General features: G+C 41.5%; 1 protein-coding gene across 1 annotated transcript; it reads right to left on the bottom strand.

The window, feature by feature from the left end:
* WRNIP1 (WRN helicase interacting protein 1) lies at positions 1-25841 on the bottom strand. Its single transcript, XM_054637587.2, has 7 exons — positions 25245-25841; positions 16110-16301; positions 14888-15132; positions 7389-7621; positions 2200-2355; positions 1217-1296; positions 1-782 (listed from the first exon to the last, which is right to left on the bottom strand). The coding sequence occupies exons 1-7, from the start codon at positions 25746-25748 to the stop codon at positions 507-509; spliced, it is 1686 nt and encodes a 561-aa protein (XP_054493562.2). The 5' UTR covers positions 25749-25841; the 3' UTR covers positions 1-506.
* Between the last annotated feature and the right edge of the window lie 269 nt (positions 25842-26110).

Raw genomic sequence — 26110 nt, 5'->3', positions numbered from 1 at the left:
TAGACAGTATTTGTAACAGCTTTATTGGTTCAATAACTGTCATACAAAATTGGTCTCTGAAAGATCATAACAGCAAAAATTACTCTGTAATTATATTTTGTACAGTACTTTAGCTGAGGGGGTACAATTTACTATTTTTCTGGAAAATAATGTTCTCAAAATCTGAAATAGACACTGATTTTAAAAAGCAGCACAGTAATATTTCTTGTCTCACAGCAAGAGCCAGCAACACAAGTCTCTTGTTTTTTCCTTAATTTCATTTAAACCAGTGACAGCACTATATAGGATAAAGCTTATTTTTGCATGTCTACACTGCCTAACTGTAATCCTTTGTAAAATACCTTCTGAACAACAGCAATAAAAGCAGAAGGATAAAAAAGTATCTGGAAGGCTTGGTGGCTTAATCCTTTCAACCAGGGTAACAGGCAGCTGACACTGTAAGGGGAATTTTGATCCCAGTGGAAATGTATGAGTCATAAAATCAAAACCCATTCTGAGCACAGCAGTCATGTTTTTCGTTCCTTGAAGAAGTCTGTTCCTTTCAACTCTTCTGGCAGATAGTCCTGCTCCACAGGTTCCTTGTACATGGGGTTGTATTTGTAGCCTTTTCCATAGCCCAAGTTCTTCATGAGCCTTGTTGGGGCATTTCTCAGGTGCAGGGGAACAGGGGGCAGTGGTCCTGTGTGCATCCTCAGGCATTCCTTGACATTGCCATATGCCCTGTACACCTCTATAGACTTTGGGGCTCTGGCAAAGTACACTACACACTGTGCTAGAATCACCTGCAAACAAGCAGAGGGAAATGTTAAATGACTTCTTTTAAGCTCTTTGGGAAAAGGCCTGCTATTCAGGTTGGTTGTACAGCATGGCAGGGATTGTTTTTAAACCGACCTCTGCCTGCTACTATAATATGAATACTTAAAACAATATGAATTATTTAACAGTACCATAGCTCCATGGTTTTCACTACTAGAAAATAATAGCTACTTTATCTATCATAAAAAACCAGAAAAATTATATATGTTCATGCAGTGACTTCTTTTTAAACTACAGCATCTATTTTAAGAACTACAATGTTCTCTTGTCAAAGAAGGGACATGCAGAATGAACAAGTAACTAAGTCTGCCCTGTCCTTGCAATCTACTTCTTTTTATAGTTACAGATAGGTTTTACAGATTGCAGAACTTTCAAATCAGTGAATTAATGAAGCATTTACCTCACACTCAGGCATTCCAATGAAGTGACAGCCTTGATAAGCAGCAACTGCTTGTGTTAAAGCCAGAGGATCTGCCAGTCCTACAGAAAGGAATCAGATAAAAGCAGGTTAAAGTCAATTTACTTCACTTAATGTCTTTTTTTTAAAAAAAAACTCTTTTTTCCCTTTCCTGTAAGGTATCCATGCACATTTCAGAGCTGCTTTCTCAGGTATTGGAATTCCTGGTACAATACCAAATCATACATAAGATACACTCCCTCCATCTACAAGCTTTCCTCCTCCCACAAAAAAAAAAAAAAAAAAAAAAAAAAAAAGAAAAAAAGGAAAAAAAAGAAAAAGGAAAAAAGAAGTCTAACCTGTGTGAGCTGTGTGTACGATTTAGACTGAATCTACTGCCACACAGTGGTAGCCTGAGCAGTAGTTGACCACAAATGATTCTCCTACCTTTTGAAGTTAATAAAGAAATGGGGAAATATACAGACATAGCTTTCCAGGCCTCCTAACTCTTCACCTAGCACATATGTGCTAAAAGTGTTCCTGGATCTGCTACTTTGGATAAGTAAATAAAGATGCCTTATAGCTATCAAACCTAAGGAATGCAGGTCAGGGTAGGTATTCATGTGCCAGAACTTATTAGAAAACTTATCAGAAAATCAGACATCCCTGAAATACACACTCTCTGTGGCACAAGCTTACCGGTGACCTACAATCAGCAGGGCTTAAAAGAATCCATATTAATACACACCAACCCTGACCTCAAAAACATTTGTCTTTCCTGAAATAGGTAATCATCACAATGACACCTCATGTAGGTCTCTGCCTGCATATACAAAGTTTTTATGCCACGTGCAGCATTTCAGTATTTTGTACCTATTCTGCATATTTTGCATTTGTTTTTCAGAAGCCAACTTTTAGAAACCAGAGAAGCCTGGCAGATCTTCATTCAACATGATTTTCCCATGTGAAATACTGCAAATACTGACCTATATCTTCACTTGCAAACCTCACCAGCCTCCTTGCCACATAGAGTGGATCCTCACCGCCCTCAAGCATTCGAGCAAGCCAGTAAAGGGAAGCATTTTCATCAGAGCCTCTCATAGACTTGTGCAGGGCAGAGATGCAGTTGTAATGTTCTTCTCCTGTTCATGGATGGGGGAGAAGCAATACACAAAGCTGTTAGGAGGAAATTAACTGAAATGCATTTAAGGGAACAGAATATATTTTACTAGATTACATCTGTAAACATAAGCTGCTTTTTCAAGCTCTTTTTAGGGATATGTGGTTACAGCATTCATTATTGTTTTCAGGGCCTTCATAGTTTCCCATGTGAATCATTCCCTAACTACATAAGCAAATCAGAGCAACTACTGATGAAAAGGAAGTTGTTTGTTTTTTTTTTTAATATTGCTAGGCAAACAATTTGGGTTTTGTAAGCTAACTGCCTTCCCTTCAAAAGAAAAAAAAAAAAAAAGATAACCCCAGATTTCTTAAGCAGTTAGGAAGAAAACTCTACATAAATAGTTTGTAATTGCCAAAAAGTACAAGCACATACAAATAACTGATCATTGCTTTTGGACACACACAGAGCTCTGAGAAGACCACACAAGAATCAGAGAAATCCAGAGACACAAGATAGCACTGGATACAGTAATACAGTAGTGATATTTTAGAAAAACAACATTTCATATAATCTAAAACTTGAAAATGAAGTGCGCAGTAAAACACGAGTTTGATGTGCTGTATAGGGGTGAGAAAAAAGGAAATGCCATGGATATACAATGATGGAACATCATACAATTTAGAAAAAACAGAATTGCAGTGCACAACCCTGCCAAACCCCTAAGAAATGCTGAGTTCAAGTGTGTGGACACTTGCCCTATTGCAACACTTGAAATGCCAGGCTTCTAAGTAAAAAGTGGGAAGACTGAAAGAAATACAAGGAATTTTTTTTTAAATATTTAAGCTTAATTTATGATTAGATTTGGACTCCAAGGAGAAACAGAGCTATTCCACAGATCTTCTAGGGCTACACTTAAAAATAGGGAGTCAGTATTACAAACACTGAATGAGACCCTTCCTGCTTACAATTTTCCTCTGTTCAACTGGTTTTGATTCTTATGCATGTCTTTTAATCAAACTTGTAAGAGTCTTTTGCTGCAATATTGTTAAACTTTCCATGTTATCTGCCTTTTTTATTTTTTCAAGTGCCTGGCATTCCTTGGCTCACAGCTAAGTATGTGTTTTAAAGGCAACTAGCTGCATGCACAGCCATCTGTTAATATTCCTCTTCTTCCTAAGGCTAAAAGGATTTACAGCCTGACGGCCAAATCAGAACACACCAGTGACTTGTAGGCCCTGAAAAATAAAAGGGCTGCCTGAGTGAGTTTGGGAACCAAAATCACCACGCTGCTGTAGTTGTTCCTTTTGTAGCCAGCAAGATCTCCACCTCCCAGGTCCATTGCCCCCATCTCTGCTCCTGCTGGAGTGTGATTCTGTGGGGAATTCAACAGGCTGCTGGTGAGCACAGGCAGTCAGACAGCTATTTTTGCTAGGACTCCACACAAAGAGCCCTGGTATGCAGCCCTCACTGGAGCCAACACAAACAGCACGTCCGTGCTCCACCAAAACACTTGAGTCAGGAGCAGTAACCCCGAGCAGCTGAACTCGCATCATCCTCTTGCAAGAGGCGTCTCTTGGTCTCTTAAAAGTAAGGAAGATGGCCTTTAAATATCTCCAGAGGTTGCACTCATCCAGAGTTTTCTGCTGGAGGCTTTTATGTGCTGTTTGGGCTACTGTAAAGTGTCATATGTGAGGATATCAGCTGGAGAGGCAGAAGGAATCCAGCAGATAGGTTTGGTCTAGATATATAAACCTGCAGGGAACTTCAGACTTCAGGCTGAGAAGGGCATTAGTTTTTGCTTTTTATTTCCTTCCTTACAAAGTTCGTTAGTGACAGAGCTACAATGACAATACTTCAGTATAGTCATATTGCACTATCAATTAAAGACAAAATACAGTGATGTGCATTGGAGAGAGATCTTTCATTTCTAAAATGTCTAAAATTACATTTCTAAACTGTCTAAAAATACAGTTTACAGATAGCCTGAGATACCAAAAGCAGCTTAAAGAAACCTAGAACTTTTAGTAGACTTTTATTTATTAGCCTTCTCATGCAGGTTAGCTAACATATAGGTATGGGCCTTATCAATTCAGTTGAGAGACAGACACATACCAGTTTATCTATCTCTGCTGTATCTCAGATGCCTCTTGAAATCAAAACTATGAAGAATTTTTGGAATCAAAATAAATTTTCTCTGTGCAGTTCCCACAAAGGCAAATACCTCTCTGAAACAAGACACTGCACAAGAGGCTTTGTGGAAGAGAGGGCTTTTCTAGTGTCTGACATATACAGATATATAAATCTTGTTGACATATGCACACAGATTGCTTTATGTGCTCATGAGGAGTTTTCATGCTAGTTTAAGATGCTGATTTAACTCAAGTCATATTGGTAGAAGATATAGGAAAAAGTCTTGTTCACTGACCATAATTAATATTTGAGCTTCTTAAACAATTTCTGTTCACAAAGCAGTGGGCAAAACTAAAATCAGTCCCCATCTCAAATTATATTCTATCTTAGGCAAAGGTAAACATCAAACTGCTCACTGATAAAGGAAAGAAGAAAGCCCTGGAAGTAAGAGTAGACCAACAGCATGGATGAGAAGACTTCTCATTCTGATCCAGCAGAAAAAAAACTGAGCTGGAAAAAACCATTATGGTGCGAGTGTGGTGATTTAACATCAGTTGGGAATCCAACTCCAAATAAGCCCCTCCCCTACCCCAGCAATGATATGCACGGTATGGAATAGCAACTTATTCCTGTCCACATGGCTCTAAGCTCTGCCCTGATAGCAAACCCAGGAGAGTGAGATGCCTTCTCTTTTCTCCTCCTGAGAAGGTAAAGGAAAAACTGTGTTCCAGACTGCAGAATAAATTAACTTCAGCATAACACATTCCCAGTCTTTACCATACATGAAGTTATGTCACCACACAGGCAGTGAAATTAGATTTATCTTATTAAATCAGTGCTAGCAAAGTGATACAATTTGTAAAAGGAAGGGGCAACAGTACAACTCTATTTAAAAGATCTAGTCACTGCCCATCTGCTGGTAAACTTCAATGAATTTGGTAGCTAGATCACTTTTCTAAAAGGATCAAAATTTTAACAACTGCAATTAGAAGCTAAAATATGACTAACAGTTTTTGTTTCCTCTCCAACTGCAAGGGCTTCAGGCAGCTGCTGGCAGTGAAATTTGATTAAAGTTGTTTCTTTGTCCTTCCAGCTAAAATGCATAAACTATCTGCACAAAGACCTTTTCTTTACATGTCTGCACATAGATTAGAACAACAGCCTAACAACTGCATTAGGAATGATTTCTTTCCTAGATTACTTGATGAAAATACAGAAGAGAATGCCGAATTACATGTATTTGGCAAATTCTGCAGAAGGTTAACAAAAAAGAATGTAAAATAAAAAGTCCATATTTACACTTTGAACACTAATAAACTATTTTGTGTTTTCTACATGAACATGCAACACATGTATGTTGTTGCTATCATGATTAGACCCTCCACTTTAAAAGACTGAAGCATTTTATTTTAGAGGACTGTAGATCCCATCACCACAGCTGTGATTCAAAATGTGTTAGCTAAAACATGCTACCAAAAAAAATATAAAATTTATGCAGTAGCCACCATCTGAAAGTCCTTTGTATTTAGGACAGACAGCTACCTCTACTATGGATAAAAGTGGTAAATCTGCAGTCAACAGTCAGTGGTCAACATAGACCATTCCACAGAAGAAATTCTGAAAAGACATGTACTTGGGCAACCTGCTACTGTGACAATATCTGTGTCAGGCTTTCTGGCATTTATACAACCCAGAAAAACAGTCTTCACTGCTTTCACCATTCTGAAAATCTCTAACCAAAAACCCCACAATAAACCACAACAAAGATTACTGAAACAGAGAAGGGCCTGACACACTCTACCCAGACTTGATGCAAGCCTCAGGAAGAGGCACTCTGTGCCATCTCTACCAGAGCAAGAAGGTGACACAGCCAAGAGTTCTGTGTGACACCGGCCACAAGGCGACAGCAAACACACAAGGGACCCTACACTGTGCAAGAGACTTGTACCAGCGAACCAGTCAGATTTTCCACTTCCTTCTAATCATGACCTCTTCCTGCCACAGACCCCATAAAATTGTTTCTTCTCCCTCCCCCTGCCAGCCCTCGACTTCTCAGCTGCCATTAGATCAGTATCTGCCCAGCTGCCTTTCTCCTGACAGTGAGTCATCATTATTTCTTTGTAGCAAGAAGGGCTACAAGCGGGCATATGTTATAACCAGCCTCAAGAAAGCTCTCATCACAGATTTTGAACACTGGCAGTTAATGCAGATATCAGAAACAGCGGCCCAAAAAAAAAAAAAAAAAGAAAATAAATTAGTTCTCCAAATACTGCTTGGCATAATCATTTCATACTATTCTGCACAGTCATTCAAGTGTTGCTGAAGAACCAGCATATTCATTCAAGGGGATTCACCTAATCTGACATGCACTGATCTTTAACCCTCTAACATAAAATGGTTTAGTGGCCAACTACTGTGATGCCTAAGATTGCCAAGTCACAAATTTAGCAAGAGTGGTTATCACTCTAGGAAGTATTAAGTGCAATGCGATTTATGTGGCCTGCCCTAAGCAAGCTACAGAATTCATTACCTTAAAAAGCAACTCTAAAAATAAAGCAAACTGCTCAGGTTTTCACATAACATATTGCTGTGGATGTGAGCACTTCCAAGACTTTCAAAGGAGTAAAAGTGCAATGGAAGATATCCAACCTCCCTCATAGACCTTAAATAACAAATAATTTCACCATGCAACTAACTGTTCTCAGGACAGCAAATGGGTCTTTCAGCTAATCTACACTTCCTGCTTGAGAAGGAATTTCAAGCTGAACTGCACTGTAGAGGAAAAGTAACTTTTGGGACATACTTCAGTACAACCACTGTTTCAGTAGAGCAGCTGGTACAAAAAAGGGAGAAGAAAGAGAAATTAGAGAAGCTATCACATTTGGAGAACATTGCATCTCAGAAACTGCATCTGTTACTCACCTGCTCGGTCATACAGGATGTGAGACCGCTGGAGCCCCTCCTTTACATGCTCTTCTGTTACCAGAATGCCATGTGCAGCACCACCTTTGGCAGAGGTGTTCAAAGGAGCGTTCCTTCCCGCTGCTACTCTGGCCTGAACTGCCAACTGGAGTCCATTCAGCCCAGTCCTGGCATCCCCATCGCAAAGATAGGCAAGTGTGTTCAGAGCTTTCTCCTCTATGTGCACCGGGAATCTGCAACAGAATAACCACACACCCTTAGCCCCCATCACACTCCTCTCCCTGCCTGTTGTGCTGGACATGATGTTTCTTTACAAAGTTTCTTGATGCACAGCTGGGTTTAAGAACTGTCTTAACTTGTCCTGCAGAACTAGGGGCCCACCCTCTTCCTCCTGCTCCAGTGCCTGCTATATACAATTGTGCATGAAAAATGTAGGGCAGGAGCTCTCGTCTATTTAACTCCCTAATTTTGCCTCACCTCAATAAATTCAACAAAAATAGGGTCAGGTTTTCACCACAGTCCAATTCTGATACAGCCAGCTGAACTTTACAAAGTTTTACTCCATCAGCATTTCACTGGGAGCACTTCAAATTCCTTGGTGGAAGAACAGTGAAAAGGCAACAAGCTATCCAAATGCAGGTGAGAGAATATAGTGAGTTATAAAGTCATTAGCATAACGTTTTGAACTACTAACAACAGCAAGAGGTGCTATCAGTTGTTCTTTAGAAAACAACAATTGGAAAGATTGTTTACAATGTAAAACACATGCATCCTACTTTTTTGGTATTACAACTTATTCACTGGGGTACAAAAAAATCTTACTAGAATGAAGCTGCATCCCAATACATGTCCATCACTCTTCTTGCCACCTACTGCTCTAAGTATGCCAGAACTATACAAACATGAAAAAGGCCAAATTCTAGTGAAATCACAATCTAAATTAACAAGTCACTGAGATTAGCTCAGTTGACTGGAGCATGGTGTTGATAACATCAAGGGTTTGGTCCCTGTATGGGCCATTCACTTAAGAGTTGGACTTGATGATCCTTGTGGGTCCCTTCCAGCTCAGAATATTCAGTGATTCTATGAAGATGGGAAATGCAGCAGCAGGAGCTCCTGTGATCTTCTAATGAGTCCATGAAAAATCTGTGAGAATAACAAAGTCCACAAGCTTTGTCTCCAGGTTTTCATCTGCTAGGCTGCAGTCCTCACTGTTGGGACACATCCAAACCAGTTCACCTCTGCATGTTTCCCAGGCACCCTGTTGGGGGAATTAACCCTCAAACCTCAGTTATGTAGAAAAGGTAACATCTAAGGTGTTGCCAGGCAGAGGGCATAACTGATCTGATTTGGAGACAGCAGCTAATGGAATTAAAACATGACATTAAGGGCCCTAACTGAGCCACTTCTAGTAGCTGCACTGTAAATCAAGAGTGACAGGTATCAGTAAGGATTAGCACATAGGGCTTGGTGTGAGAGGCCATTTCTTATGAAGCTCTTGTGTGTCAAATAATTAAGGATTCACAACAGCCCTGCACTTCATTTACCAAAAGATGTGTTACTATTACTACCAGTGGTGTAGAAAAAGGCAGCATCAGGATTCACTGACAGATGTGTCCACTGATTTTCTTTACTTGCCATCTCATCCTCCTTGCAAACCCACTTTGCACTTGTCACACAAAAGAAAAAATCTGCAGGTTCTGAAAAAATTTTAGCAGTTAATATTTGAGTCCTTTCATGGCCACACATAAAAAGGAAGAATTAGTAGAGCTGCAATCTTAATCTACCACTGCAAGTGAAAGCTGACAAATGTCTTCTAGGGGCAAATCCCACACTGCAGAGAGTAGACATCACATCCTGGCAAAATAGATGCATCACATGCATCTCATCATGACTTTTTTCCATGTCCTTATTTCTCATGTATTTGATGAATCTAATAAAAGATATTAACACACACAGAGTGGCACTTTTGCCAGGGTGTTTCAAACACCATCATTGAACAAGGAAGCAGAACAATGCATCTGCACAGAGATGTAGTCAATTATCTCAAGCATCAAATTCCTTGAAAATCAGGAAGCAACATTCATCCCTCAGCACTACAGATCTTTCATAAGCATTAAATTAAAAAAGCCAGCAAAGAAAGCAAAAGCTCTTTTTAAAAAACCAGCAGGCACCACACACAGACATCCTGCTGCTAAGACCTCCTTCAACAGAAACAACTTCAAATATACAACATGATGAGCAAACACTTCTCACACACCAGCAGGGCTTACTTGAGAGAAGGTTTCACCTTCAAGGACTGAGCTCTTTGCCTACTGCTTGCAAAGAAACACATCCTGTGCTTGAGGCCTCCTCACACGATACCACAGCTGCAGACAGTGACTCCAAGAAAGGGGAAGCATTGAGAGCACTAAAAGGCAGGTACTACCTTGGAAGAAGCTAAGTGCAGTCTTTTCCAAAAAAAGTTGAGGCCTCAGAGCACTTTTGCAATTTATCTGCTAATTTAAAGCTGGGTTGTATTCCTGTCTCTTGTTTCACTACAGGACTCTAACTGCCCTGTTGACTCAACGTAAGCAATTTATATTACAGAAAGTGAAACAAATATACACAAGAAAGTATTGAATATTAGTCCTGATGTTTCCGGGTGTGGGGTGCCTGGCTTCTTCTGACCCTTACTGCTGCACCAAAGGCAGCAGCTGTGGTGTTTTCACTGCAGAGATACCTTTGGCTGGCTGGGTGCTGCAGCTGGGCACTCGGAACAAATCCAGGCAAAGTAGGAACTCAGTTTACCTCTGGTGGAAAAGGTTCAAGCGGCAGTGAAAAGAAGCGGGTTCTATCGTAGAGCTTTATTGCATCATGGTAGACCTCTGAATGTGGTAACAGCTCACCGACCGACCACTGCCACATGGTCTCGTGTCCTTTTAAGCCCCCTACTCAGGGGGAGGGGAGGGACAGGTGAGGGCCAACCAGGTGTGAGGAGGGGAAGGCCCAAGGGAGATAGACGCTAGGACAGGCCAATGAGCCCGGACCAGAGGAGCATCTGCCAACCACACGATGCCCTGCTGGAATGTTAAGATTGATGGACAGCTCTTAGGCAGGAGGGCAAAAGGGGGAGGGGGAAGGTTGGCACACCTGAGGGGGTTGGGATAGGTGAAACAGGAAATCGCACTGCAACAAGAAAGTATGAAAAAGCTGGTTACAAGCAATGGCCTTGTTCATTTCCATGCTAAAATTCAGTTGTAACCTAAGGGTAATGGCAATTCCAATCCAAATGATGCATTATGTATTGGCTGATCCAGTCCATGCCTACAATAGCATGACATGCAGGATGTGATACAGAACAAGAATAAATGGAGAAAACTTCCACATACAAACTGTTTGCACAGCACATTGATGAGAATCACTGATTAGAAATAACACAATGCTTTCTTGTTGCATAATCTCAGCTCCATACACATTCAGTATTTCAAAATAAAAAATGTTATACTCAGAATAATTGAATTGAGATTTTTTTTCTGAGCAATTAGGACCTTAAATTCCATTTTCTGATGATTTAACTTCACTAGGCAGGAGTCTAATTTCAAAATCAGGATGGCAATTATTTCAATACCTCGGCTTCCAAAAACCACTGTTGTGTTTTACATTTTTAAGCCCATCCTGTCTTCAGAAGCTCAAGTGCCCTACTCCCTCCAGTTTTTCCAACTTCTGCATCCATCAGAACCACAAGGCAGAATAACTGCCATGCTTTCTGACTTCTTTCCAAGCTCCTGATACGCTTGCAGATGGGCAATCCCATATTTTATTCAACTTCCAAAATTAACACCTAACACCCACTGGATGCCAAGGGTCAATATTGGTACCTTGTAACCAATGATACGGAGACCAAAACATAAACAAGCCAAAAGGGACGTGCTGGGATCCATCACTCACTGGGCTGAAGGTGATATACTAGCTCAAGGAATGGAAAACTACCACTACAGGATAATAAATCCTTTCCCAGGTCCTCTTTATCGCCATTCCCTTGAGACAGTTTGTGCCAAGAACCAACATGAAATGTCTGATGAACAACCCATTAAACCCACACAGCACCACTGCACTTGAGCCAATGACAAGAGAGCATAAGCAGTATCAGGGAGTAAATATAAGGAATCCCAAGCAACTAGAATCTGTGTGATCAAAGATTAAAAAAATTACTGAGCAAAACACAAGATAAAGCACTCACTGCTTCTTTCCCTACCAATCAGTACTTTCTTACTTTCTCAGTGCAATTATTCTCACTATGTTCACTCCTTGGCAGATTGCAACACTTTTACAGGCAAACAGTTCTTCAACTGAACTACTGCAGTGTGATATGCACTGCTCACTGCCTTACAGCACTGTCTCCCAGTATTGCCTCTCACCTCAGCAACTCATTTCCTGCAAGGAAATTGAATGGATATTCCAACTAAGGAATAATTTTCAAGAAAGTATTGAACACCAAAGATCCAAAGGAATTCCACCGTCAGTGCTGTGATTTACGAACCAGTGAATTCAAAACACGCCAGAACTTTGTAATACAGCCAGTAGCAAGCTGAACTGCATGATGTCTGGGCTTGCCAACAGGAACCTGGGGTTCCTTCCATTTCCCTCAGCTGTGTGCCTTCTGTGCTATCTAGCTTCAGACACATTAATCAACCATCCAGTTTACTGTCTGACTTCAATTAGAGATACCATTCTGAGGGCAGCACTTGAATGGCAAAAATAAAAAGCCACGAGAAGAATATGGTTTCTTCCACCTGACACAGTACAAGGGTAATGTATCAGTGCACACCTGGAACAGCTGATGCTGCTACTGACACAGCATAAACTGCAGAAAGCACAAGCAGTTGCAGCAATAAAAAACATCTTTAACATTGACTTCTTACTTTCCTTCATCATGAGTATGTTTCTTCCTTTCTCATTTCTTCATCTTCAGTATACTGAAGACTATACTTCAGTACAGTCTTCAGATTGTAAAGACTTCAGTAAAGTACAGTCTTCAGATTTACTCAAGACTTCAGAGGCACAGTTTGATGGCAGTAATGCTGATGCAAATATAACAAAAAGCACATATTATCCTAAATAAATCCAGTAATTAACATAAAAACTGTCAAAGAACCTTTGTGAGCCATGATGACACAACAAACAGAAAGATATCCAAGAAGTAAAACTCACTGCTAGTTGCTCTAGCTTTAGAGCAAGAAAAGGCCACAGTGGAGTGAAAGAGAATCCAGGTGATCTAACCTTATCAGAAACCTGCACCAATGGTGGAAGCAAGGTAAGAAAAATCCACAAAGAAAATCTAGGGAAACAGTTTCGGGTAGAGCACACTTTCCTTGTGGAGCACAGATGATGAAATCCATTGGATCGCTTGGGGATGGCTGCATCCTTGCCAAGCACAGAAGATGCCTGTAAAGACTAAGGAAGATTCACCCTCACCTTATTCCTCAAGGTAATAGGAGAGACTACAAAGAATCATCCTCTCCTTCAAAATCTCCTAGGTAAGTCATCGTGTCAGACAACTGATGTGATACTAAAACCATCTGATTAACTGAGGCCAAGTAGCACATGCAGTACTTCATACTACACTGCTGTGGCTTGGAAAGGGAGACTAACATGGGAAATGAAACCCAAAATTCAATGTACACATCTCTTGTGCCTTCCTGCTAGATCTCTGAAGCATTTTCAAAGTGGGTTGACCCCACGGTTTGGGGACGCACTGCCTTACAGCTCCTTTTCTCACTCTGGTATAAAGGCGAGCACCATTAACAACCAAATGAATTGTAATTGGGGATTTCCATTTATTCTTCAGGACACCATGAACAGTTACCTGCCTGCATCTAATGACAGTCCTGTTCCATAGAGGAAAGGGTGTAAAAAGCTGAGACAGCTGCTCCTGCAGAGCAGTGGAGAGGAAATGAAGAAGCAGAAATGGTACAGACACTGAAGCAAGAAGCAGGAATCAATGAGAAATCCAAACCAGAACCATGGGAGGGTGAATGGCTTATAAAAATCTGAACTTATCAGCAACAGAGTGTAGGAATTGTAGCTCAGCACCAGATTGCATAATGAAAGATAAGAAAGACACAACTGCAACAAAACCTCCTCAATTCAAACCCCCATTTTTATTTTTAAAGGCTCGGCTCCCATGACTGCCTTGGAGTGTGGCCCTCTCTCCCCAGGGAGAGATTTCTGAAACTGTTAGTCTGATGTCTGCCTGCCAGACTTCTTTCAGTTTGATGAAGCACCGTGCTGTTTAAATCATCCATTGCTATTGGAAGGTTAGACATGGAGAGTCCAGCGAAATCCAAACCCAAACAACTGCAGCTGAAACTATGCCTTGTACTTTAATCCTGTATAGAAAGGAAAGCCTCTGAACCCCAGTAAGGGTGTAGCCACAACCACAGCTGTGCCACTACATTAATGCTGACATGCAGTACTGCCTTCTCTTCTAAAATTCACATTACTACAACACATAAAAGCTACAAATGAGTAAACCATGAGGCGGGTAACCTAAAAATAAAAAAGGAATACCTTTCCTTACCTGTCCTGACCTCAGCATTCAGGTTGGCAATTCTTTGTGCTTACATTCTGTGACAAAGTTCAAGTGGATTCCCTCTCATTTATTTCATACAGTCTGTCAATCACCACCATGCCAATGCACTGTAAATTACCAGGAGTGCAGCCAAGAACCAACACGAAGGAAGTGTAATAGCTTGCACGTGAGTACCACAGTACCACGCATTACTCTTATTTGCCAGCCTCTTGTTTCAGAAGGCAGATAACATCTCTTGTAGACAAATCTGGATGTTCTTTTTCTAAAACTTTCTAAAGTGTTTAATATGAATCTATCTGTCTGGACATCAAGGAGCAGAGAAAAACAAAGTCTCTCTTAAAACAATCTATTAATGTCTCACAGCAACAGTCTCCTCTCGTCATTGGATATCCTAAAACACAGCACAGGACTTATCCTACAACCAAAGAACAGAAGCAGCATCATGCTCCCTGATCTCATTAAAAACATATTCTCGGAAAACAACAAACTTCTGGCAGGCACTTCCAAATTAAGAGGGGATAGCCCATCCAGCACTTAACGGTAACATAATGCTTTTACAATCAGTAGCGAGAAGTAACACACATTGAGACATGATAAAGACCCAGATACAGGCTTCCACAGCAAATCCTCAGCAGCACAACAGATTTAAATATCCTGAGAGGGTGAGTCAGGAGTTACGGATCCAAGTATAAAATTCTGTCCTAATCCAGACGGTGAGATTATGTTTTGGATGGAGAGAGCCAATGCTTTGAATTCTCTCTCTCCTGTCACCCCCGCCCCTGCCATATGCTGCCACTTCTTTTCTTTACTATCAGAAGTGGCTAGGGTTTCTCTTCCCACCCCCAACTGCTTCATTCTCTCCCTGGCAGGCAGTCAGCTCCTCGGGTTGTGCACGTTAACACCCCGCAGCCCATAAAGTACTCACTCCGAGCTCTTGCTGCTGCTGCCAGTTGCAGGGGTGCCGTGCTGGTCGCCCTGGCCCAAAACCTGGAGCCCTAAGAACCTGACAGCCCTCATCAGAATTGCCTCCATCGCTTCAGCCGAGAGCTTCTCCAGGACGATCACCCGGCACCGGCTCAGGAGAGCGGCGTTGACTTGGAAGGAAGGGTTTTCTGTGGTCGCTCCTATCAGGGTCACCGTCCCACACTCGACGTGAGGAAGGAAAGTGTCCTGAGCATGGGAGGGAAGCAGAAAAAGCTGATCTCGATCAATGACAACCTGAAACACCCCATGTGAGTAGGCTACCTTTTTTTTTTGCATCTTGTGAGACTTTGGGTTCCCTGTTGATATGACAAATAACCACATTGACAAGGCAGTTAATGTGCACAGATATGGAAATAATAAATGACTCCACTGAAAATGACCCTGCCACCTGAAAAGAAATACGGTAAAGAAATCTACAAATTTCTGCTGGGTTTGTGTGACTTTGGTTTATTGCATGGCAACACAAGAAATCATGAAATTGCCTTATCAAGGATAACAAATAGTGACACTACTCCTAAATACGCTTTGAATCAACCTTTAGGGCTACAATTCCCTGCTTAATTCTGTATGCAGTAAACTACAGGAAGATTACAGAACAGTTCAATTTAAAAACTGTAACCTGTAGTACAGAATTCAAGCTTTCCATGGCACAACTGAAAAAAACCTTATACCTAGGAAAGAAAAAAGAAAAAAAGCCCAAGTGATGGCTGCAGTGTTATCCTGAAGTACCATGCCATGACTTATTTTTTTCTTACACAGAAGAGAGGACAACATTAAAATACCCACCTTTGGCACATTCACACTCCAGACCTTTGTAAAGGTAATACAGAATGCTACCCCCCAGATGGAGTCTAAAATGAAGATGTGTGCAGCAAACACTACTAACATGACTTTGCTGAAAATAAAATTTCATAAAAGTATCATATAAAGACTGGCATATATATATAACTCAGTCTTTTATTTAAATCCTTGAATTGCAATAATTAAATGTTGGTTGGAAGTAAGCTAAGGAATTTAATTTTTATGTTTCTGCCAAATTCATCTACTACAAGTATTAACATTGAAATCAAAAGCCCAGAGGAAGGTATTACCTTAAGGCAAAGTGGGAGATTTTACAGAAGTGCTGACCAAGGCTCTTTTAAAAAAGCAGTGTAGTACAATACCTGCTGAGATTTATTGAAACGATGGATCTCATCAATAAAGAGGATAGTTTTTCTCTTGAAGAGTCTTTTTTCATTCTGGGCTTGGCTGATGACATCTCGAACATCATTTGTCTTGGCACTTGTGGCTGACAGTGTAACAAACCTCATGCCATTCTTTTTGCTGCTGTTGGCTATGATGTGTGCCAGTGTAGTCTGAAACAGCAATAGGAGAAAGCTTCGTAAAAATCAGTTCAGACACAGAAAGTACCAATTTAAAGGAAATATGTAAAGAACAAAGCTATATATTTTGGACATAGGGACAGTGTTGACAGTTTACAGAGTTAACATTAAGCTTTTAGCTCACGTTATTCTAGGGCACAGAAAACTTAAAAACTTCCTGCTAGAGGTAGCTGCCAAATCCTCTGCTGCATTTCCAATGCCTGCACTTTTCCATACCAGACCCACTGAGCCTCAGTACTGAAAAGGACAGCACTGACAGCTGTCTCCTTTGTCACGGAAGAACCCTCTGCCAAATACATTTCTGTCACAGAAGACGGGCTGACTGCAATTCCCTTTGCAGTTATTTTGTGGAGCATGTTAATGGATAAAGAGCTGGACTACCCCAAGACACCTGCCTAAGAGCTTACAGTGCAACTGCATGTGAGAAATAAAAAGCTACAATGTTATTAACTAAACCCTTTTATATTTCAAATACACATAAAAATGAAATTAATCAGACTGCAATTTCTACAAAAGCATGAGAACATTAGCATTAGAAATTGACATGTGTACTTCAAAAAATGTAACTCTTAAATCTAAATAGTTAACAGTAATCAAATGCTGACCCAGAGAAGCAAAAGGTAGCTGACTGAACAAACTGGCTGTTTTTAGTAAGCAGCTATGTTGTTTTTCTGTCCTTATGAACAACCCCTTCAAATTCAAATTTATTTATAATTTCATTTAGCCTACCAAAGCACAGATATAACCTCCACCAATCTCCTGGGTAGATTGATTACACCAGAACATATCACAGACATGGTTTTGAGACTTTCCTTCACAACCTTAGTTAACACAGGTGTATGCCCCAAAGAGAGTGTATCTCTATTTGAAAGTACTGCTAGAGAAACAGGTGATTCTTCCATCAAGCTCACTGTTCTATTAGAGAAGGATCCAAAGGAGACCGAAGACAGGAGAGTCTCAGGAGATGAGGACAGGGACAGGTGCCAACAAAACCACCTCAGAAGATATTCTAAGTGCTGAGGTTAAAGCAGCAGGTGGTGTCAACCTGATCCTCTTGCAGGGAGGCTGCAGAAACAAGCACCTACCACTTGGCTACCAACAGTGTTGCAGTACCCTGCTCTGTCCATTTAATGGATTTCCTTGTCCCTGAAACCGCAACCAGCCCAAGTTAGAAAATGGGAGGCTAAGGAGAAGGATATATTGTTATTTATTCTTGCTTCAGTTTTAATAAGGGCTTCCTGATTGCCTTCAGAAGCAGTGTCATTTCAGGTCCTGACACAAGACTCGCATCCCATGTCAGATCCTTCCTCGCTTCCTGGAGCTCAATCCACCAGCCCATCCCCAAGCTGTATCATTGCAGAAGACAAGACTGGAAAAACACTTGGAAAGTGTTTGCAGCAAAGCCTACAGATATTAGCAAGATCTGAGAAAATAAACAAACAAGCAAATTCCACCCCCACCCCATCAAAACCAAAAGAAAAATATCTTTGAAACTGAGTTATCAAATTAAAACCAAAATTCATGTTTCCTTACAAAAGGGCCTTAAATCAGGATGTAACTTCAGAGGATATATCCATGCCTTAAAAATCTCTGAAAGCACACAAAGATCCAATACATCAAATTTGAGGATGAAAAAAGACAATGTACCTTTTCCTTCTCTAAAAGTGGCAGTGGTGAGAGGACAAAGAAAAAAAAATAAAGCAGCTCTTCTTCTTGTAGGTTCACCTGAACTGGTAGCTCACATTGTACCCTGGCTGTCACTCAGAGAGTTTTGTTATTTACAAAAAAAGCAGTAAAGACTTTGTTTTATACACATGCACAGGAGTCCACATTTTTACCCTAATTTAGGGGAAAAAAATCGAAGAGATTTGTTTGAAAGTTACTGTTAGACCAAGAATCTACTTGAAATCTGCTGCACGAATCTCAGCCAGCAGATACCTTTCTCCCTCTGCCAACTTGTGGGTCATCAAAGGTTGCAATAAGAATAACATACATTGCCTTTCAAATGCAATGCTTGACAAGGACAGGCATGTTCACAACCTCTTCCTTCTGTTCTGCACAATCAATCATTCAGCAAGTCAAACTGCCTATCACACAGATGTAAAACTTTCCCTGATCCTCTGAAAGACTTCCCATGAGTTCAGGATTTTTATGCTGCTTTTTGTCCTACCATCTCAAGCAAAAGTCAGTAACAAGCTACAGTTTTCTCCCTCTTTGTTACTTCAGGTTACAACCTAAAGGAACCCAAAACCTAGTAGAGAATTCATGTAAGCAAAGTAGCTTAAGTATGAAGGCACTAGCACAAAACACCTATAACTCATATGCTAATTTCCTAGTTTTCCCCCATGGGCAATGTATTTAAGGGACAAGAAGAAACTTAGAAATCTGATATGGAATAAGGCAGAAGAAAATACACTGATTATCCTTCATAATCTAAAATAAATTTTGATGTTTGATTCTTATACTGGAAAACAAATCTCTTAAAATAGGGACACTGATGTTGCAATTTACTGTGAGTACCCCTGAATCAGAACCTGCATAACAGGCACAAAAGGAAAATTCAAACAAGTTGGTAATGTGCTCCTTTTATTATACAGGTGTTTCTTATTTAGTTCATGTTTTTTTCTTTATGGGCAGGAGCAGGAATATTGTTTCCCACAAATTAAGAATAGGAGTGATCCAGTGATCCTGCAAACTGACCTTTTGCTAACTTCACTAAAAATAACACCTTACAAGGAGCTGATAGCTCCTTGCCCCTTCTAGAAACCATTCTTAGTTCTCTTCTACTATGATGCCAAACTATTCAAACTCATACCTATTATCTCAACTCTTACGCTGAATATTGTGAGACTTTACTGACCTACTTGTTTAGACAAGCTAAAGCAGTGACATCATAAAAAGCTGTTCTGAAACAGAAACATATTCACCAAGAAACTTTCGAACCATTATTCACCAATGATTAACACTTAACTTCAGCCCATGGTCATTTATTTCCAGACCCATTGCACACAGAACAAACACTTAACTACTGAAATTCTCCTTCACCATCCTGTACCTATTGCTTTGTGTCAGCCCAAATGAGAATATCCTTTCCCGGTGGCTGAAACCGTCTCAGATTTACAAACAGCCAGAAACCAACCAACCAAACAAAAAAAAAAACCCAAACAAGCAAGCTGACTCACAGCAACTATGCTACTCATTTTTCTAGGCTTTGATACAAGTTACAGATGAAACAAAAGCAACCCACAAAGCATGCTTGGCTCCACGCACCTCCCACTGTCAGAGCAGAAAAGTCCATCAGATTTGCTGTTTGGTAAGCTGGGTGTTTGTGCTAGGAGACAAGAATTTACTGTAACATCCAGAAGTTTCCCTGACTGGGCAATACTCTTTAGGTATGACCTATTTCCCTCCTCTCTGCACCGCCAGTAGTCAAAGCTCTCTCACATCCACGGCTGGAAGAAACAGTTAAAAGCCCGTACAAGTTAAGCCAGTCTTATTGATGCTGATGTTCAATGCTACCTGCTCACAAGTACGATGATCTTATTGATTTTTGCAGTTCTGCACCAGGCCATTAAACTATGCTCTTCAAATTAGCTCACCAAAGTTCCTTACAAGAATGAAGAGTGGTACTGCCAAACTCACTTCAGGAAGTGGAATTGGAAAAACCTGGGAAGGGATTAGAACACAGGATTAGACCATATCAAGAATACTGTGAAACCTAAGGTCCTACACAGTTCTCCCAGGAAGCCTGGAAGGCTGTAGGCTCTGCCAGGCCACGTTTAGGTGACCAAAGCAGATCTGGCACAGACTGGCACAAGTGCAGCACAGCATGGATTATTCCTGAGCAGGAATAATCTAGCTGGCATGTAGGTTTCCCCAACAAGTGACTTTGCTGGCTTGTTCCAGAGCAAATCACAATGTAAACTATGTTTGTGGCAGGGATGACAAGAGACTGATAAGCCTAGTGCAAAACACAACAGGCTAGTTACACCTACAGACTTGTAGGGTCTAAGCTATGTTATCAGAGTGCTGAACTAGCATCCTGATTTTCTTTGCTGCTGTTTGACCGTGACTTTGCAGCTATTTTTTGCTCTTCCTTTATTCTGACCAGGATTTCCAAATCTTTGTTTACATGGTGTTGCCATCAATGGTGTCCCCTCACCTTCAACCCTCCCTTTGCTGGCAGCAGGGCCACACTGTGGCTGCCAAGCAATCATGAAAGGCCGTGCTCTGTTTCACTGCCTTGAGGGAGACACCAACAGCATCCTTGGATGCCACACAGGGCAGCAGCTCTCTGGGATGTAGCTCTGTGGATGTTCTCTGTGCCACACTGCGTCACAGGAGATAAGCCAGGCCGTGTCTAAAGGAAATTGGCAGCACAGCAGGTGAACATGGCCTGGGGACACTGTCTATAGAGATAAACACAATCAAAAGTAGCAGCAGTTGGTGTTTATATAAGGGCAGATGCTATTCTTACCCATCTTGTTTGGTTCCTCAAACCCCAAATAGCCCACTGAGATACTACTGGAGGAGTAAGTGTCACTGAACAAGAGACACAGTATGTGCTTTACAGCACTTCCAGAATCCAAGCCCAACCAAGCATAAACAGATGCAAGGTCATTGCATAATGTTTGTTGAAATGGAGCTGTATCTCCATTTGCTCTATTCTGAATTGTGTACTTGAATTCCAACTGCTGTATGGATACAATGGTATTTTCTCTTCCAGCGTTCTCTTCCTAGAGAGCCACCCCAAGTTATTCCTGATTTAGATTGGCATAAGCAAAACCAAGCACACTGCTCCCTGCAAAGGAAGTGTTGCAAACACAGGTAACTGCAAGGACTAACCCATTTTCCAGAGTTGTCCTGGACTTTCAGCTTACACTACTGTAAAAGACATGACGCATTTTTAGTTTAAAATTTCATGGTAATCAATCGAAAGAACTCATTAGTTCAAATTGTTCAAATCAGGTCCCAAGCTGTATGAGTAAGAGAAGACAAAATACACTCAAGCAATCAAACAGCCCATTAGGTAACCACTTGAATCAGCAAAATAGGAAGCACTGAGAAGTGATGATAAATACGTGGGCACCAAAACAGGTGTTGGACTTTCTGTCTGTGTTTCAATAGGTCATTTATTGAATGCAAAGAAAGAAAAAAAAAATACAGGGAGTCCTAGAAATAAAATGTAATGTCAGAGAAGATCTGATAGAAACTTCAAAGACCACTTACTGGGGTTTTTAATGTTTTGCACTTATACCAACATTGCATAATTTATCTTATTATTGGAGTGCACACATGAACCTCAAAAAATCATGCATGAACACTCTTTGTCTTATCTTCTGTAAGGAGTGGGTTCATGCCACTTGCTACCTATTTTTTTCTTGTTACACAGCAGCCATAAGAGGGAATGTTTACTATACTTAAATACGGAATGTTCAGGTTTATAAGGCTTAAACTTCATCTGTGGCAGCAAAATTATTCGGTGCTCAAGTTACGCTGTGTCCCCCCGCTAACTCTTTACTAAAATTGGTGCCCCAATGGCAGACATGCAAAAATCTAAATCCCTGTATTAAGGTGCCATAAATTACAGCACAGCTTACTCACATTACACTCGGATTTATACAGGCCTTTAAAAATTTGCATAGTCAGTATGAACAAGCTAACTGTTCCTAAGTTAATAACTACGGCATCTCTTTGAAGCACTGTTTCTTCTGGCCTGAGTCTGATCAACTTCTTAAAAGAAGAAAACTGGCTCTTGTGTTCAACACTTTAGAGTGACAAAAGGGCAAACAAAAAGTCAAAGTCTTTTCATCAGAGCACCTTGGCTTCCTACATAATTAGGATGACAGATTCAAGGTACAAAGATCATGTTCCCTTAAAGTAAGAGGACTCAGTACAGATGGAAACTCAAAAGAAAAGAGGATCGCAACGGAAATACCCCAATTTGTCTTTTCAATTTTGAGGATGTTTCCTTCAATATTCAAGTGAAGCTGAGGCCAAAATTGACTTGGGCAGAGCAGTTACATAGCACACATGTTTTTACTCTAGCACCTAGCTTTATTGTTCTCATGATAAAAATTCTCCAAAAATACTCTTGACCTACAATAAGAAATATTACATTTATAGCACTTTAACAAGCAAGATTATTTTCTTCCTGCTTAGAAAAAGTTTGTTTAACTACAATTTTTCATAAACATCCAGACTGAAAAATAATACATAAATTGATTTGAAATTTGGCCCTGATGATTTACTGCATGTTCAGTTATTTTTTTTTACTTAGTCCTGCTCTACCCTTTTCAAAAGTATCAGTTACCATGGCATTTGGCTGTAGAAATGGAAGAAGGCATAGATGGGCTGCAACAACCAGATTCCATGGGTAGCAAGAGCCTGTAGAGGTTTAAGAAATGTATGACCACCTTACACAGCACTTCTGAATTTAGACCAACATATCTAATTATGCTGCTATTTTAGCTCTTTGATGGGCAGAGCTTAGCATATGGCCTTGTTACTGCTGAAAAGCACTGTACTTAATGGAAGCAGTTTTTGCTGATCAGTCCAACCAGGTTCTGAGGCAGTGAGCTTACCTCTCCTCTACAGGATCTTTCATGTTTTCAAGCCCAATATTGCTTTTTCATGGAATGTCTTCTTAGACACATTATATACATACAACTCAAATAGTAAGTGAGTGGGATAGGCAGGCAAGAACAGATCTCCTTTTTCATCTTCAGGTCGACTACTTTGCTTGCATGTTAAATCTGTCAGGAGAGGAATTTTATACGGACATATCCAAGAAAAGAACAGAACTTTTAGCTATTTAACTCAAAGAGACATTATGATTTATGGGGAAGAAGGCCTGAGATAAAACTCTACGCTAGCACCATCCTAGAAATATTGATAAATGTGGGTGAAGGGGCAAAGTTCAACTTTTTGCAGAAGGAATTTCTGGTTCAGCCAATAATGGGTGTTTCATCAGGAGCCAGCTGAAAGCAGATAGACTCAAAACTCTGCTGAGAAGGAATAACCTAGAAAGCAGAAGAGTTACTCGATAATATTTTTACTCAGTGAGTAAAAATGTAACAGAGGAGTTGTGGAACTGTTCTTTGAAGGGTCAAAAGGCACAGAAATGATGCAAGCCAGACAACTGACGAACAACAGAATTTAAACTCTGTGAAAAGCAAGCTTACTAAATACAATTATGCATAAAAATATGGGTGAGGACGATGCGCCGTATAAAAGGAGAACAAAAGCTGTGACATCACAGGCATAAAACAGATCACCCTTTACTTAAAGACACTTTCAGTACCACACAAGGTTCCTAAAGGAGACCTGGAACACAACTGTTAAGCTGTCATAAGCTCATGAAAAAGCACTTCCATGGTCAAAGCCAGGTGCATTCATCAGATCACAACTCAAAGGCCACTGAAGCCAGTGCCAGTTTGCAGAGGCTGTTCTGCAGCCTTTGCTTTGCTACCACTGTACTTGTACAGCTTTTTTTCCTGAGCAAAGAGGGCTTCAAGAAAGAGCAAGCACATGCTGTTAACAGAGATAACAAGAAACAAAAGGCAGGAGACCATGAAAAATATAGAAGCAAGCCCCTGAATGTGTTATTCAGAAAGAATTCCTATTTATTAAAGAACTGAATTCCACTTCTCTCTCTGGCCATCTTACTTCAGTCAATCCACCTCCCCTTTAATCAGATTTCAGAAACAGCCCTTCTTCACCCCATCTATTCTAAGCTCTTACTTTCTGCTATTACTTTGTTATTTTAAAGGAAGTGGCAATTATTGAATTTCACTAGTTGGTTCTTTTGAGGTGTATGTTATCTAGCCTAAGAAACCTGCTGCATCATTGCTAATGGTATTCATCTCATTCCAACACCTGCTCCTTATTTACTGTGATTGACTACCATTATTATTCAAACATCACATAGCAAGACTTTTTTTTTTTCAATTAAGTATGCTGACAAGAGCAAGCTGCTGCTCTGTCCTTCTCTGCTAAGCATTAATTGCTTCCCCTATCCCAGATTTCTCAAACACACTCTCACACAACCAACACACCATATTATAGAAATATATAATACATGAAACTTAATGTTGTGAACACATTAGACTGACAGAGAAAACTGTATTTTGTTTGCCCTGCCACACAACAAATCTGAAATACATGGAAGAACAGGACAAAATTAAGGCGAGATCGTAAACACTGCTCAATCACACCTGAGGCATTCCTTTGGTCCTTCCCTCACAACAACTGTGAATCCCTTCACTGCTGTGCTAGACGGTCTCTGGGGGTTCATGATGGCCCCTGGTATGCTAAAGGAGGCAGAACATGAAGATGCAGTGGTCAGATCCTGCAAGACCCACCAGCCTAAAAGTGGTTGAAGGTGGATGAGTACATAGCCAGAAGTTATCTGCCTTCCACACCAGTGCTGCCTTCTCTTAGGAGCAAGAATTCATAGGCTAAAACAAACCTAGTACTCACAAACTGTGCTGTATTAACCTGCTGGTTTCCTAGACGTATTTAGAGATTCTGTGTTGCGGCTGTTTTTCAGCTTCTCAGCCATTAACTAAACCACGGCTTATGTTGTAGGTATGGACTTTGGAGTTATGAGATCTGAATTATCTGAAAGCAAGAGAGGCCTTGTGTAACCAAAGAGCAAATTGCATGGAGCGGGGCTGATGGGGGCAGACCAATTCTATTTTATTCACGAGGCAGGTTGTGTTTTTTTGTAATCTTAAGTGAAAACTAATGGACATCAGCCAACGTAAGGAACCTACAGAAGAAACCAAGAAGACAGAAGAGCGAAGAAAAGAGAGAGTCCGAAAATGAGCATGTTTTAGGTACAGCGGCCTCAAGAGCCACGTAAAGCAGCAGCGGCCCGACCCCGCACGCTGCGAGGGGGCCGCCCGCACTCACCTTCCCGCAGCCCGGCGGCCCCCAGAGGATGAGCGAGGGGATTTCGTGGGACTCCAGCAGGGACCGCAGCAGGGTCTCTGCTCCCAGCACCCGCTCCTGCCCCACGTAGTCCCCCAGCGTGTCCGGCCGCAGCCGCTCGGCCAGGGGCTTCCCCTCCAGCTTCTGCGCCAGGCTCTCCCCGCACAGCGCGGCCGCGCATCCATGGCCCGCCGGCACGACGGCCTCGTCCCGCCCCGCGCCGCTCTTCCCGCCGCCGCGGCCCTTGTGGAAGAGGGAGAAGACGGGGGACGCGGCGGGCGGGCGGGCCTCCTCCGGCTGCCCCTCGGCCTGGCTGCCCGGCGGGGCGGCGGCGAGGCGCGGCCGCTTGCTGGGGGGCTCGGCCTCGGCGCCGCCGGCCTGCAGGCAGCGGTCCAGGTGCGCGTTGATGTCGGCGCCCGGCAGCTCCCGCAGGCACACGGGGCACTGGACCACCCGCTCCTCCTCGGCGCCCTCCGTCGGCTCCATGGGCTCCCGCGGCCCGGGCAGGAAGCGAAGCCGCCCGCAGCCCTTCGGGAGCTGTAGTCCGCCCGGGCCTGCTCCCCGCCCCAGCAGCCGGGCTTTGCTGTCCCTCAGCTGCTGGGCAACATCGCTGAGCTCTCTGGACTTGGGATCCACCTGGTTTCTCATTGAAGTATGTGAAAACGTCATTCTCTGTGAAAAAAAAATCAATAAACTACTAATTTTTTAAAAATTAGATTCAAACCCGAACTCTTGTATTCCGCAGAATGTAGGGCAGGTTGTATTTCAAAGATGGGCACAGTAAGCTGTACCATTCGCATCCTAATTTACGACCCGAACTTGACCCATTGGTAATTCTTTCCACATTA

This window comes from Agelaius phoeniceus, chromosome 1 (genome assembly GCF_051311805.1).
Source record: "Agelaius phoeniceus isolate bAgePho1 chromosome 1, bAgePho1.hap1, whole genome shotgun sequence".
Taxonomy (NCBI): Eukaryota; Metazoa; Chordata; class Aves; order Passeriformes; family Icteridae; genus Agelaius; species Agelaius phoeniceus.
Note: the sequence above shows the minus strand (reverse complement) of the source record. Positions and strands in the feature narration are given on the sequence as shown.

Bases quoted from the DNA above. Each gene is read 5' to 3' on its own strand.
- WRNIP1 (XM_054637587.2), bottom strand. From the start codon at position 25,748: ATGGAGCCGACGGAGGGCGCCGAGGAGGAGCGGGTGGTCCAGTGCCCC. The intron at 16,302-25,244 runs GTGAGTGCGGGC...TTGCTGTTTCAG, and splicing joins GGCCGCCGGGCTGCGGGAAG to ACTACACTGGCACACATCAT. The intron at 2,356-7,388 runs GTGAGTAACAGA...ATCCATGAACAG, and splicing joins CATCCTGTATGACCGAGCAG to GAGAAGAACATTACAACTGC.